General features: G+C 34.3%; 1 protein-coding gene across 1 annotated transcript; it reads left to right on the top strand.

Moving 5' to 3' along the window:
* Positions 1-846: 846 nt before the first annotated feature.
* Positions 847-2395, top strand: LOC120129878 (serine/threonine protein phosphatase 2A 57 kDa regulatory subunit B' beta isoform-like). The gene is made up of 2 exons (XM_039147277.1): positions 847-1894; positions 1999-2395. Exons 1-2 carry the CDS (start codon positions 854-856, stop codon positions 2341-2343), a joined length of 1386 nt encoding a protein of 461 aa, XP_039003208.1. The 5' UTR covers positions 847-853; the 3' UTR covers positions 2344-2395.
* Positions 2396-16834: the final 14439 nt, after the last annotated feature.

Raw genomic sequence — 16834 nt, 5'->3', positions numbered from 1 at the left:
CAACAGACAAGTAACGCCCTTCTCATTTCAATGCATCTGCCACCTCATTCTCCCCACGACGGATATGCCGCACATCGGCCTCCCATTGTCGTCTACAAAGCTCGCGCATTTGATGCCCCAAGGACAGCAGCCAGGATCGGTGATCACCATTCCTGATCATACGAACTGTCCGGAAATTAAACATTTTCAGTATGTAAACCACATTAGAAATTAGGATAAACTTGAGGGGTCATTCGTGCCATTATCCCATATACAAAATATATAAAAAGAAAATTTTAAAACGTAAGACACGAGAAAACATGAAAGGGTTTGATATCCAATTATATATGATCGTGGAGTGGTTACTCAAAAGCAAAGAGCAGTTAGGACAAAACAACTTGCTTTGATCTTGTAAAAGATCCTATGTGTTTTTTATGTGTAGTGATGTATGTTACCAAACTGAAAAAAAAATGCTTTGGGCAGTGAGTCGGTGAGCCACATGACTCGCATTCTATACCCTTTTAACTTTGGATGTCGTCCTCTTCTTCCTGTTTCAACAACACTGTTAAATGCCTCCAAATAATCACTATGCATATGATGAGAGAGATGAGTTAATTGATGGCCATTGAGATTCCTTCATTCATTTTTAATCCCATCTAGCTTTGGCCTTTGGGCGACATTTCAATAGCTTCCTCCATCGGATTTTACAACGTTAATTTCTTGTCCTTAAAGACATATCACTGTCCTTTGGCCTTGTTTTGTTGCTTACTATCCTTCGGCCAACAAAGTAACAACAACAACTTGTAAGAACAGTAGAGGTTTTGAACATAGTTAAGAACACAAAAGCCAGCCGAGGACAGCAGAGCAAGGGACAATGGGAATTCGAAGGGATTCCCCCAGGAACTCACTAAAGAAGAAGACTACTCTCAAGCACCTCTTTGAGCTAGATTCCAAGCCTTATGTCGGAAGGCCCCTTTCGAGTCCCAGTGGTGGTGGTATCGACTCCAAACACAAAGAATTCCTATCGGCTATCTCTGATTGCAGCTTGGTTTTCACTTTTACCGACCCTCAGGAGTCACCTTCGCAGCAGGATCTCAAGCGCCTCAGGCTCATCCAACTTGTCTCTTTGCTCAAATCTTTGAGGAAACCGTTGCACGAACACCTCGTCTCACGTCTCGTATCGATGGTGTCCGTCAACCTTTTCAGGCCACTCCCTCCGCCTTCGAATAGCACTTCCATTATCTCTGCTTTGCCCGATGACGACGAGCTTTCGACTTTCACACCTCTATGGCCTCACTTGCAGCTTGTTTATGATATTCTTCTTAGGCTTGTTGTTAACTTAGACCCCAAGAAACTTAAGGATTACATCGATCATCGGTTCATTCGCAATCTTCTCTTCCTCTTTCAATCCGAAGATCCTCGAGAAAGAGAAGGGTTGAAGAATGTTTTCCATCGTATATATTCAAGATTCACTTCCTATAGATCGTTCATGAGAAAAGCTATGAGCGATCTATTTTTGCATTACATTTTTGAGACCGAAAGGCATTATGGGATCGGCGAGCTGCTCGAGATATGGGGAAGCATCATCAATGGCTTCGGGGTTCCGTTAAAAGAGGAGCACAAGCTTTTCTTGATGAGAGTGCTTCTTCCGTTGCACAAGGCCAAGGGCTTGCAGGTTTGCCATAGGCAAGTGGCCTATTGTGTCACGCAATTCGTGCAGAAAGAGCCTGCACTTGGAGGAATCGTTGTTCGGAGAATTCTAAGGTACTGGCCGATCACCAATTGTCACAAAGAAGTTTTACTCATCGGAGAATTGGAAGAACTTGTTGAGAATATCGATCCCGATCAGTACCGAACGTTGGCAGTACCCTTATGCTCTCGAATTACAAGATGTTTGAATAGCTGCAACTCACAGGTGAGCCCTTAGGCCTTATGATCACCAATTGTTTTCCCTTTGTTTCGTGTTACTCTTCGATGATATCTGTTTTCGTGTGTCACATTGAAAATCACCGATATCAGGTAGCCGAGCGAGCGATGTACGTGTGGAACAATGAGCAGTTCGTGAAGATGGCATCCGCGGCCAAGGAAGAAGTGTTTCCGGTGGTAGTACAAGGCATGGAGAGCAACCTAAAGGTGCATTGGAGCAAAAGTGTAAAGCAATTAACAGAGAATGTGAAGAGCATGTTGGAAGAAATGGATCCAACTCTATACGAAAAGTGCCTCCGAGAAATCGACGGTCGGGAATCCGAAGCTCGCCGGGAACAAATTAAGCGGCAACAGAGATGGACTGAAATAGAAATGGCCGCAGCAAAGCCGAACCACTTCCTTCAACCTACGAAATCTATATATGTTTCTTCTCATTGAATTGAATTGCAAGATCTGATTCAGAACCAATCAATTAACATCAAATCTTACTATATACACGTATATATATATATATATATATATATATATATATATATATATTAATGATATGCTATATTTCATATTTAGATTTTGTATGGACAATTTTGATAAACTAAATACATAAATTGAAATAATATACCATAGAAATATTGAATCTTTTGAAATTTTAAGTAAAAAACGAGTAGAATTATTATATTATTAAAATAGTAATTTATAGAAAATCGTACTTGGTTACTTAAACTTCTGTGTATCTATTAGAATATTAGATGTTAATAAAGATTAGTTAGTATTTATTATTAATTTGTTATGGTTTGTTATCAGCTTGTTATTAGTTTGTTATGGTGTGTTGCTTACTTAGACTATATAAGTCATACCTTTGTACGAGGTTGATGTAGAGTTTCATTCAATATTCAATAGAAAATTTATGTCATATTACTCTCTTTAAATTTCTTCCTTCCACATTTGTTGATTTCATGACTGCTTTCTCACATGATATCATTCGCCAAAGATCCTGACGTCATTTTCTCTTCCGCCGTTGCGCCGACGATTGAGTTCCTTTACTCTCACTTTCTTCCTTCTCCAAAACTCTCACCTCATCCTCTTATTTTTCTCGATCGTTCTCCCTTTCTCGCTTGAAAAGAGAGGTTGATTCGCGTATTTTAAAAGCTGTTGCTATTGAGAACTCTAAGGATGTGGATGCAGCTGTAGAGATTGTTCTGTTTGAGATTCTGCCTTACATGTCTAAACAAACGATGGCTGCTAGTTCTTCCTCACGGAGACCGAATCCTCGCGTGCCTCCAAATAGTGCTTTGGATGAGGAAGAAGGCAATCAATTAAAGCAGCAGAAGTTATTGTTGGTGAACACAACATGCTCTCCTACAGATCCATTGTTGGAAGCAAATGAAGTTCTCAGAGACGTTGTTCTTACAGGTGCTGCTACCGATGTTGGTTCTATTGAGGCATCAAGTGCAGCGAGTACTTCAAAAATCCACGAGAACAACAATAATGAGCCTGCTGATGTTGAAACCAATGAATTAATTTTGTTGGGGAACACAGAAAAATGTTCTGAAATTGGGAAAGCTGAATCTAGTGTCAGCTTGAGTGCTTTAGGGATTGATAATCTTCTGCCTTATGTGAATCTTGAAATTAAGGGGTCTGGATCTAAAGACCAAACCGTAGACGTTGAAGATGGGATTGTGAGGACTCCTCATGCTTCACCAGACACAGCTGATAAGTCTACCTCACTTCTAGAGAATACTGGTAGCATTGACATCTATAATGATATTTTAAAGTTATATGGGCCTTTAGATCTGAATGTGGTTTCATGCAGAAACAACTCATTCAATAGAATCTTGATAGGGGAAGAAAATGTTGGGGCTCTTCTTGTTCCATCATCTTCTCAAGAACAAATGGCAGAAGCACTCAGAGCTGGTCTTTATTCTGAAATCAATGACCACTCTACTGGTTCTGAGAAACTAGAAAAAGGTTCTATAGAACTGAAATCCCAGCAGGACCCCATCAGTGATATGGGCGATATTGAGGATGATACCGTCAATCCTGTTGTTAGTGGGTCTAGTCAAACATGCAGAATTGATCTACATGAAGAGGTCATTGAAGATGCTAAAAATAATGAGAAAACCTTGTTTTAGGTCATGCAGTCTCTGATGGTAAAGTTAGCATCGGCACTTCCGATTCAAGTCGAACGGAAGGAAGCATCGGCACTTCCGATTCAAGTCGAACGGAAGGAGGCATCGGCACTTCCAATTCAAGTCGAACGGAAGGAGGCATCAGCACTTTCGATTCAAGTCGAACGGAAGAAGGCATCGGCACTTCCGATTCAAGTCGAACGAAAGGAGGGATCGACACTTCCGATTCAAGTCGAACGGAAAGAGGCATCGGCACTTCCGATTCAAGTTGAACGGAATAAGGCATCGGCACTTCCGATTCAAGTCGAATGGAATAAGGCATCGACACTTCCGATTCAAGTCGAACGGAATGAGGCATCGACACTTCCGATTCAAGTCGAACGGAATGAGACATCAGCACTTCCGATTCAAATCGAACGGAATGAGGCATCAGCATTTCAGATTCAAATCGAACGGAAGGAGGCATCGACACTTCCGATTCAAATCAAACGGAAGGAAGCATCGCCACTTCCGATTCAAGTCGAACGAAAAGATGTATCGCACTTTCGTTTCGAGTGTTCGTCTTTTCATCAAGAAGGTTGAAGAAGTCGGGAGAATATTAGAATATTAGAATGTTAATAAAGATTAGTTAGTATTTGTTATTAGTTTGTTATCAGTTTGTTATGGTTTGTTATCAGTTTGTTATTAGTTTGTTATGGTTTGTTATTAGCTCGTTATTAGTTTGTTATGGTGTGTTGCTTACTTAGACTATATAAGTCATACCTTTGTATGAGGTTGATGTAGAGTTTTATTCAATATTCAATAGAAAATTTATGTCATATTACTCTCTTTAAATTTCCTCCTTCCACATTTGTTGATTTCATGGCTGCTTTCTCACAGTATCTAAATTATTTAATTTGAGTGAAGTCCAATGACAATAACAAACTCACATCTATTCCACTGTTCAGCCTGCCAACCCGACGAGATTCCATAACTCTATATAATTTGGCAGCTGGACTGGTGATTGTTGAGGAATTTTAAAACGAATGGATACTTTAATTTGTGTATTCATATTATATTTAAATTAAATTCAAAAGCAAATATTTAATCTGTAATTTTTTATTTAGTTATTTAAAATTACATTTTAATTAAAGTAAGTGATCAATATTTATTTTTAGAATGAATTATCAACTTATGAGAAAAATTGTCATTTAATCATTTCTCTACATTATGTTTTAATTTTTAATTTTTTAGAAAAAAACTTAGAATTTTTATATTTTCAATAAATCTTTTTACAATCTCTAAATATTCTAAAAACCCTTAAAATCTTTTTTTTTCTCAAAATACACCTAAGATTTGTTCTCCTCTCGCCATTCGTCGTCATCAAATGCCATATGTCATAACCATTTTTTTGAAAAACAATTAAGTTAAAAATAATTATGACTTTATTTGAAAAATTGAAGACTTTGAATTAATTTGAAATTTTTGAATTGGAGTCGCCATCAACCTTTGGGTTAGGTGGGTCGAATAGTTAAAAACGTCTTTTAAAATAATTCAGAAAAATAATTTAAAAGACAAAAGTTGGTATGCATTTACTAAAAATACGATTTAATGGGTCAGGGAGTCAATTATGCACGGGGAAGGATTAGTACCTCCATAGCGCCCAAAATTGATACTTAATCGCTTACACGTTGTTGTAATGGTGGAAATTATAAATTGAATATGAAGTTAAAAGATGATTCATTTATTAAAGTTTAATCAAATTACTTATTCCGAATCAATTATTTAAAGAAAAATCTTTTACTTGAAAAGAAATATCAAGATTCGAAATCCTCTGTCGGGAAAGCGATCTCGCCTATTTCTCATCTGTAAAAGAATATTTTATCCTTGAATTACTTAAAGCATTGAATTCTTATAAAATTTTTTGCATAAAATAAATTATGATTCATTTTTTTCCGAAAACATAAATTATTAATACCAACATTACCTAAAACAACATGAAAATCAAATAACGAAAAATAATAAATAAAAAATAAAATAAAAAAGAATTAAAAAAATAAAAAAAATTATTATTTTAATAAATATATAAAAGCGCTTGTAATTTCAAGTTCATATTCCGTTCGAATGTCGTATCAGATTACACTACTTCAATCAAGTGGTGCTTTCCATGCCCATTCTACAAATAACGTTCTTGAAACTATTTGAGTAAAACCGTTAAAAATGAATAAAACAAACATTTTATATAATCCTTCGAAACCAATTCCAAGAAGTAAGGAATATACACGTATTTATAAATATACATACAAAAATATAATATGTAAAATAAATGAACATGCTCAAACATACACATATAAATATTTAATATGACAACCTATGCATATATTTACAACAAATTTACATACACCAATTTTAAAGTATTAATATGCAATAAATAAATAAAACCAATATTAAATCAAAAACATAAAATAGAAACAGGGACTAAACATGTAATAATCCATATATTTTTTAGGCTAGAACAGTGATTAATTTACAAATACTAAGATATATATGGACTGAATACACAAATAAACCGAAATCGAACAAACATTAGATAAAAAGGACTAAAATGAACTAAAAACAAATTGCTAGATCAAACCAAATATTTAACCAAAATATTAAAACATATGTACGAGGACTAAAACATATAACTGAAAACATGAAAGGCTTGAATCCATAAATATCCCATTTCATTTCAAACCTGCTTACTAGATTACAAAATTCAAGGGCCTAAAATTGCATTTTCTCCCAAAATTTGTGAAAACACTGGAATGGGGAGATGAAACTACGTCGTTTCAATCAGGGAATATAAACCCGATTCTAAAGCCTCACTCTCATCCCCTCACCATTTCTCAGTTTGTTTCAGAAAAGCAAGAGAGAGTTTCCCAGAACTCTCTCAACTTCTCCTCTCGGGGGAGAGGGGATCGTTGTTCACCGACGGTTGCTCTCGGCCGTTTACGATGGCCGAAGAAGACAAACCCCAAACCTTCCTCTTGCTCTCCTGAACCCAAAAACTAAACCCAATTAAACTAAAAATTACCCTAAAATCATAGATCTAGGGTTTACCTCTCGAAAAAAACACAAATCTGGTCACCTTTTTAACTTCCTAACGAGCAATGGACGTTGTAAGAACCTCTTTTTGACTCCCCTATGTTCGAATGCTTTTCCCTTTTTTTTTGTTTTTCTGGGTTCTAAATCTCTCAGTTTCTTTTTTTTTTCCGAATATGTTATTTTTATTTTTCTCTCTCGAATGCTTCATTCATTTTCTATTTACCTTGATTTATGGATGGCTTTAGGGTAGGAATAATTAGACCTTGTAATGGGGAATGATTTCCCTAGTAAATATATCGAATTTAGTGGGATTTAGGTTATTTTTTATTAGGTTTTGGATTTTAACTGACTTGGTAATTGATTTGGGTGGTTTTCTGGTTACTGTTGATGATGACAGCGGCGATGTGGAGCTCTGATTATGACGGTTGATTTTTAACGCGTCTAGGGAGTAGAGCGGTGAAGATTACGCGTTGGTAGGGTGGCTGATCTTCATTGGCGACGACAGTTGGTTGATATATATAGGGTTAAAAAACCCTAATCCTTATAGTGATCTGGACCACTAGATGGGTTCAGATCCAAGGGCTGTGAGTGAGGTGACGTTAGGAAAAAAGGCCAGAAAACCCTAGCTGGGTTTGGGTGCACCAACGGGTCTAGATCGGGTCGGATCTTGGGCCCCGGATCTTACTATTGGGCTCCAATTAGGTTATGTATATGGGTTTCCTTGTTGTTGTAATTGAGCTTCAAGTGGAGCCTGCAAAAATGTTATGTATTGTTAAAATAGTAGTAGTAATAATAATAATAATAAATTAATAATAAATAATAATAAGTTAATAATAAAAATAGAACCCGGACAAAAATGGGTGTCTACAACTGCCCCTCTTTACCCATTTTTTTGTTAACAAGAATAGGGAAAAGATAACAAGTTTTTTTCCGGTTTCCCCTTTCACTTTGAAACTTGATATTAAAGACGACGCTGCTCATCCATGTTGAAGAGATATGGCTGCTTTCAGATAGATTGTTGGTTGAAGATGACACTGTTCTTTCTCGTTGAGGAAATCGAGTCAATTTGGAGATGATTTTGCTGCTGAAGACAACACTGCTCATCCGTGATGAAGAGGTCTGGTCGTTCTTAAGTAAATTTGGAGACAACACGGTTCCTACGTGATGAGAAAATCTGGTTATCTAATGTTGAAACTGCTCCTACGTGATGAGGAGATCAGGTCGGTAGATGACATTATTCCTACGTGATGAGGAAGTCTAACCATCTTTAGGGATAATTTAAAAACAACACTGTTCTTGCGTGATGAGGAAGTCTGGTTATCTAAGGATGACGTTGCACCTACGTGATGAGGAGATATGGTCGGTGGATGACATTGTTTCTACGTGATGAGGATATCCAACCATTTTTAGGGATAATTTGTTTCAAGAGAAACTTTCTCAAGCTAGACAAAATTTGTTTCAAAAGGAAACAATCTCAATTGTTTATGTTTCAAGTGAAACTGTCTTAAGAGAGACAAAACTTTGTTTCAAGAGAAATTGTCTCAAGTGAGACAAAACTTTGTTTCAAAGGAAACATTGTTTATTTTTCAAGAGAAACTTTCTCAAGAGAGATAAAACTTTGTTTCAAGAGAAACTGTCTCAAGCGAGATAAAACTTTGTTTCAAGGGAAACAATCTCAGTTGTTTATCAATTTTGTTTCAAGTGAAACAATTTCAAAATTTTGTGTTTTGAGGAAAAATTGTCTCTGGCGAGACGAATTTGTTTTGAAAGAAACAATCTCAAGCGAGATTAATTTTGTTTTGAAACCATTTCAAAATTTGTATTTCGAGGGAAAACTGTACCAAGTGAGACGAAATTTGTTTTTAGGAAAACTATCTTATGTGAGATCGATTTTGTTTCAAATATTTCAAAATTTGTGGAAAAATGTCATAAGCGAGACGAAGTTTATTTTGAGATAGATGATCTCAAATGCTTATAGACTGCCCACTCCTGCATGTTGAGGAAATTCTTCTAGAAGATCTCATTGTTGACTTCAGGATGTTAAAATTGTTCCTTCTTGTTGAGGACATTTGGTCATCACCAAACATCGATTTCCTGAAATATCAATATAAAAACGATGCATTTATGAATGACTATCTTGGATGTTATGATGGATGCCAATATGAAGTTTATTTTATTTGTTCGATTTGATAAATTTTTGAATTTGTCCTCATACGAGGGGAAAATGTCTTTAATAAAGACAAGATTTCAAGTGAATTTTTTTTAAAAGTATCCTCATGAGATGGAAAATCAAAGTCTTTATTACACTTGATGATGAATGTTTGATGCAAAGATGCAAATTTCATGTAACATGTATGTATGTGTTGATGTATATTTTTTTTATCAATGGTGCGAATGATTGCATGGGCAGTATTTATTCTTTGTTTGCACTAGCATGCATCCTGGCAATACTTGACTCATGTCAATTTCTTCTTGCCCCAGTAAATTTTGCCTCTAAAAAATTTACTTCCTTTTCTGGACTTATATAGAAATCCAATAGAGCTTCCCTCATGATACCATCACTATCCATACAAGATGGTTTGAAAAGAGAATCTATCATTTCAAGCTTTGGAGACTATGTACATGTTACTGCCTTGTAGTGGGAAATCAAATGCCACTGCCTGAAGCTGACCACCGCAGTAATTGATGGAATGTCATATTGCCCCGGACAACCATAAAACACATCTATGCCAAGGATGATGGTTGGGACCTTAGAAACAACTAGATTTGAAGATGCTTGCTCAATTGCTAACATCGAATTCATAAAGATCAGAATTTTCTTATCAATTAAAACACAAAGAAAAAACTATAGAGCTCTAGGAAATTTGGATGTCCTCAAACATTCGACAACTTATTCATTCTTTCATGTGGCTTCTGACTAGATTTTTCAATCAGGGAAACTCTTTGAATGGTGTTCAAGACTTTTGTATAGCATTGCAAGGTCACCAAAGAACAAAGACCAGTGGGAATATAAATGGTATACTTTGTCTTGCCACTATTAATGCATGGGAAATCATCAGAACGATGCAATTGTATGTTGTGACAATGGACAACACAGTCATATACTAAGCTCAACTGTCTCTGCTTCACCATTTTCATTATTCTCACATTTTTCTAACTCATTGATGTCTTCTCAATTCAATGATGTTGTGCTCTTGGATGATACGAGCCTCTAAAAATGCCCCAACATTCATCATTTCTTGCTTCAGTATTGGCTCTAAGCATGAGCTTTGTGTCTGAGAGCCACATGTCAACTACCAATATCTACTCCGGAGAGATTGTCTTGTTTGAAAATGTTTTCCTCTTCTTTTATTTTCAAAAATTGGAAAAATATCAATTAAAAGAATTTTAAAAATGTTTAATAAAAATTTTGAAAAAATATTACCCTTTTTAGGTTTTACAATTGAGACAAATCATAAAACAAGAATTCATTGGATATCAAAGAATTAATTTCTCTCTTAATCCTTAAAATTATAGCTCCTTAATAAATGTCAGGATTAGGGATTGGTTTAGGCTGGCTTCCTATTTTCAAAGGTTTCAGCCACCAAGTTTTTATTCTTGTCCCTAGTCTTTGGAACATTGTTCATGCCCATCATTTCTGGCTTGACATTTAATTGGGTGTAAACAAAATGTCACAACTAGCATAGTCAATTGCAACACCCTTTTAGAACACTTCTATATTAGTTCTCTGAAATCTTCCATTTGTTCAAGCTTTGTAGACTCCTCTAGCAAAGACAGTGCAATAATATCAGTCTAAAAATGAAATTTCTGAGTGTTCGTGTGAAATTAACTATAATAGGTGTTCCTCAACTCCCTTAGTCCATCTTAACTGAAACTCCTTATTTAGTAAATTCTATTTAATTCGCAATTGCTTGGCTAGCTGAATTCATCTTTATTGTACATATATATATATTATTGCCTTTATTTGGCTAGTTAAAGGATTCATGTCGTCAAAAAGTCTTTGACTTGACAATCACAGTGGAGAAAACATTGAATTGCCAAGTACCCGATCAATGTCATAGTTTGAATGTAATCTAATCATAAAGCCAGGCTTTTAAGTTTCCTCTATAACCAATTGTTTTAGCGGAATAGCTCAGCTTTATTGTATACATACATAATTATATTTGGGTATATGGATTCAATTTCTTAAGCTTGTCAAGAAGAACTTGTTATAGTCCAGGTGTTGTTGAAGGTCAGAAAATCTCATCGTTAGAGTTCAATTTCCAAGCAACTGACCTAAACTAGATTCACCTACTTGACTATTCCATTTGTAAAGATCATGATCATCATTGAACGTCGTCAATAAAAGTAGAAACCAATTAGTTTTGCAATCTCATATGCCAGATTCCCCATTTTGTCCACATCCTTACATACCTGAATGTCAAGCTCTCAATTGTCTCTTCATGAGGGGAGAATGCTAGCTTGGTCCCTTTAAGAGAAGGGTATGTATTTTTGTCTATCATCTGGAGTAAGCGTCGAGGTTCTTATTTTATGAGGGTTCAATCTTTTCACTTGCCCATAGGCCATAATCTTAATTCCTAAGAGAGCTTTAAGTCAAATGATATTAAAAGAACTACAAGATTAAAACTTGTTCAGTTGTTCACAACCTTAGAAGGTAGCATTTTATTTAAAATGTTCGAATGCCAAATGATTTGTACACATTTAAACATAGGAAAAAATAGAGAAAAACAAGTTCAAACAAGATGAAAAGCTTTTGATGTGAGTACTACAAAAAATTCTTGATGGATGCCATATCCACTCCTGATCAAAAATGCCCCATCATTTATCGAACGTCCATTCCCCTGAATCAATCAGATTTTGGAACTTGCGCTTCAATACCCCACAGTTCTCAGCGGAATGTCTGGAGCTTCCTATGTGGTAACTGCATACGGCATCAACATCATAGACCTCAGGATATGAGGACTATTTTCTCAAAACATCCTGGAAGGCTCAGCCCTATGATCAGTTGAATAGCTCCCACCGTACTGATTTCAGTTTCTTCCTTTAATTATTCGAATCTTGCTTCTATTCTCAATGTGATGACACGTGATTAAGACCACTTCATCGAATCCTCCACATATTAATTCCACCTTTTTTTATGAATGAGGTATGCGAAAATGTGTAAACAAATGGAATGCAGGTGCAAAATGCAAATATGCAAATGTAGATGCAAAAATATTGATCCCAACAATGAATATCATAGAATAATTTTCATCAGAGATAAAAGCATTCACATTAAAAGATAGTCCATTTTACATATATGCTTTCGCTTAGATGTTGAGTCTGAAATGAGTCGGTGCTTCGTCTCGAATCTTCATCCTTGAAAATGATGCCCCTTAAGCGCTCTATAACCTAATTTCGTTAATGCCGCGTGTGGTGTTGAAGTCACACGTCACTCCTTGGTAATTAGCGATGGAATGATCGTAGATAAGAGTCTACTGATGGATTACTCCTCATATCAATGGATCATTTTTCATGTCTCGAATGTTGCATGATCTTCAAGCATGTTTATTTCTTACAGTCTCTGAACTTCTTTTAGCCCTCAGTGCATGTCAATGTACGCGACTACTTGATTGAAAATTTCTACCTCTCCCTATGAAAATTTTCTCTTAAATATCCCCTTGCGGATCTACACTTTCGCATTATGTTATGTTGATGAAATGTAATGCAAAAAGGATAAAAATGACACAAACAAAAGATAAAAAATAAGTTAGTGCGGGCAAGATAATCAATTAAAATTAAAAGATGCTATTTAAAGATAAATACAATGCCTACCTAATCATGGTATCTACCTGTAACATCCCAAATATTGGGTCAGTGATCAAATTGTAAGAATTTAAAACTTAATGGTTTAATTGGAATAACTTGAAAAGTTCAAGGATTTATTGTGGAATTTTGTTTAGGACTTGATATCAAAATTTGATTATTGGAATGGCATTATGGTCTTTTCACAAGAATGATTTTTATCTTCCTTTTTTAAGGGATATAAAACACGTGGAAAATGGAGAAAGGAAAAAAGAAAAGTGTGGAAACCTTGTTATCTTCTTCCTTATTACTGAGAGCTCCAATTTTTAAGGTAAGTGATATCAAGTTGTTTGTTTGTTCAAATTTCAGTTTGGTTTTGAATATTTGAGGGTATATAAGCTTAAGGAAAGATTATGGTTGATTAAAACTAAGAGAGGAGTGAAATAATGATGAAATTGTAAAGTGGGTTTTTACATGAATTGTTGATATGTTTTAGTTTTTGGATTTCTATTGATAAATTTGACTTGTCAAGGGTCTAATTAAGGATTTAGAAACATTAGAAATTAAGAACATGTTTAAAAATTTATATGATTTTGAGATGCAAATGTTCTAGTGTGATTTTGGATGTTTAGGAGTAGTAAATTGAGAAAAGTTAGTTTTGATGAATGAAGTTGAATCTAAAGGCATAAAGGGAGATAAAAGTATGGGATTTAGGTAAGTTTTAGTTAAATTTCGAAATAAAAATGGTAATTTCTGGGCAAGGGTATCGGTACTGGAAGAACAATACTGATACTTAAAGGCAAAATCAGTTTGAGTTCAAAGATCAATATCGGTACTAATTGAGGGAGGTACCTATATTGTATTGATATTGAAAGGGGAGTATCCATACCAAGTGTAAGGTATCGATACCATTATCAGGTTTGAAATTCTAGAATGTTGAAATGGTATCGGTACCGAAGTGGGTATCGATACCATAGAAAGGAAGTATCGGTATTGTAGTAGGAGTACCGATACTAATGCATGAAATGATAACTAAGTGTTTCTTTCGGCTTAAGTTATTATGTGTGGTTATAAGCGATAAGAATTGTGATATTCATGTTCGATTGTTCTTGTGGAGACATCAAACAAAGACAAGTTACGAACACTTCGACGTTATAAGTTATCGATCAAAAGTGATAAGGATTCGTTTATGACTTCAGTGAGGCAAAGGTGAGTGCAACTTATTTGTTTATATTCAATTCAAGGGCGGCTTGCCATAAGCCAACCGCAGAGTTTTCGATCGAAAACCTTTCAATTTCTTTTACGTTATATTTTACAATGTTTTATTAAAGTTATATTATTTAAGCTATGCTTGATGATTATGTACATGATTATGAAAATGTGACATGTGAACATGTGTATACGAAAATACTCGATGTGAAAGTGCCTATGTGAACAATATCTTTTGAATAACGAAATGATAAATAATTATACGATTAAAAACCCAAGGTATATGTATGAGGATTAGAGGTATAGTTGGCATGCCAAGAGACGAGGGTTCTATGTGGTCCTTCAGGACAAAATTATGTGGTCTTTCGGGACAAAACAATGTGGTTATTCGGGACATTTATGTGGCACTTCGGTGCAAATTATGCGAGCTGTGGTGACAGCATTATGCACAACCTCAATGTACTCGAATACCTATAGTTCTCAATAATATACATTGGGCCATTAAAAATAAAGTTATATAAACCAAACAATGAATAAAAGAATATATTTGGTTATGAAAAGCAATTTGAAATCCTTATGAAATGTTTTATGACATGAATAAAAAAACATTTGTTTATAAAGTTTTATATGACTCGTATTTGCCTCACTAAGTCAACGACTTAGCGTGTGATTGTTTCACATTTAGGTTTGAAGAAATCAGAAGATTGAGGTGCGAAGATCATATCACAACAATTTAAGTGTAAGTTTCTTGTAAATTGTAAACTGTTGGCATGTACTACAAGTTAAATTGAAATACTCTGATCTATTTTGTAAACTTATACTTTTGTATTTATGTAAATTATTAAGTGTTTATTTAAATATTAATGTAAGTTTTATTATTTGCTTTAATTTAAGGGTTCCATCATTTTAATACGAATAAAAGATGAAATTTTCCCTTCTTTTTAATAGTCAGTGTTATGAAAAGTCATTGTGACACTCAGATTTATATCCGGATCGGGTACGGATTAGGGGTGTTACATTTAATGGTATCAAAGCCATGGTTTAATTGGTTTTAAGTTCGAAATCAAGTTGTTTTTGTTTTACAAAGAGTACATGCCAACAATGAGTCCAGTTTCTCTGATCTGATAAGGTAACTAGTATAATGTCCTTGAATTGAATATAAACAAGTGAGTTACAATTACCTTTGTCTCAGTGAAGTCCTAAGCGAATCCTTATCACTTTTGGTCGATAACTTATAACGTTGAAGTGTTGTAACTTGATTTATCCGTAAAGTATAAATATCATTCTAGATTTATCCTAAAACTATCTTAAAATGATAATATAATGAAATTTTAAACACTTATTTTATTTTTTAGATAATTAAAATAAATATTTAAAATAGTTTGTATTTATGTATATTTTATTATTATTGTATATTAAAATGTATAAATCTATGAGTTAATTGCATTACAAATCCTCAAACTATGACCTTCATTTTAAATTGGTCCATAAACTTTTAAACATTCCAATTTTATCCCTAAACTATGAATATCATTCTAGATTTATCCTCAAGCTTTTGAATATTCTAATTTTATCCTCAAACTATGACTCTTATTTTAAATTTATCCATAAACTTTTAAATCTTCTAATTTCATCCCAAATCCATCCAAATATACAATTGATTTCAACCATAATTTAACCTAAGTTTTATTTTTATTCAAACATATTATAATATATATTGGCCTAACTATTTTGTTAACATGGGGTGTGATTAGTATATACATATGGTTTGGGATGAAATTGAAATATTCAAAAAGTTTGAGGACTAATTTAGAATGGACATAATTTGGGGATGAAACTAAAATGTTAAAAAGTTTGAGGGTAAATTTAGAATGATAGTCATAATTTAGGTATGAAATTAGAACATTTAAAATTTTAGTGATCAATTTAAAAGGAAAGTCATAGTTTGAGGATGTATGATGCAATTAACTCTAAATTTGTAGTATCATATTCGTGTTATGTTTTAATTATTTTTTTCGTGCTGTAGCCTAAATCAGAATACGAAGATAAAAATTGAGTAAATACAAGAAAGCCGCATAGCACGGGCATAATTAAATCTGCATTTAGACATAAATTAATTTTATTTTGTCAACTACAGAACTCTGAAAGTAAAAGCCCCCGGTAAAAATTTTAAGTAATTACAGAGGGGTAGAATTGCTTCAATTTTTTTATTTAATCCGATGATTATAAGATAATATTTATTCTGAAAATTTCTTAACTATTAACACACACCTTACGTTGCTAGAACTTAAGATTTCTAAAGAGAACAATACTCGTTGTAATTACTGAAATTACTTGATGGATTCAAAATGACTTCAATTTAAAATTTCATTGGAAAAATTAATGAAATGTTGACCAACAGAGTGGTTAAGTCTATTGTTGGAATTGGTCTTTAAAATTATGGGAATTTAATTTCCCTTTTCCACCCGTAATGGTAAATTAATAAGCCAAAAGCTTGGAATTCATAAAAACGAGTTGTTAACCTACCATTGCATGGCTTAGTAATATTTTGTTTCCGTTGCTTAAAAGGAATTATACGTACTCTAAACACGCAGCAATCGTTTTGAAAAATTACGGCTCGAGTTTGAGTTACGGATATACATTAAAGAAGTCATAAAAAACCAGGAAACAGAACATAAACTTTATTGATGCAACAGTCAAATTAATATAAAAGTGATAATGTAACTAAAAGAAATGGAACCCGG

Source organism: Hibiscus syriacus, unplaced genomic scaffold, assembly GCF_006381635.1.
Source record: "Hibiscus syriacus cultivar Baekdansim isolate YM2019G1 unplaced genomic scaffold, ASM638163v2 tig00110505_pilon, whole genome shotgun sequence".
Lineage (NCBI taxonomy): Eukaryota > Viridiplantae > Streptophyta > Magnoliopsida > Malvales > Malvaceae > Hibiscus > Hibiscus syriacus.
This window is presented reverse-complemented; position numbering and strand designations above follow the sequence as displayed.

Excerpts from the sequence above, each read along its gene's own strand:
- LOC120129878 (XM_039147277.1), top strand. The coding sequence starts at position 854 with ATGGGAATTCGAAGGGATTCCCCCAGGAACTCACTAAAGAAGAAGACT. Across the intron at positions 1,895-1,998 it reads TGAATAGCTGCAACTCACAG|GTAGCCGAGCGAGCGATGTA; the intron begins GTGAGCCCTTAG and ends CACCGATATCAG.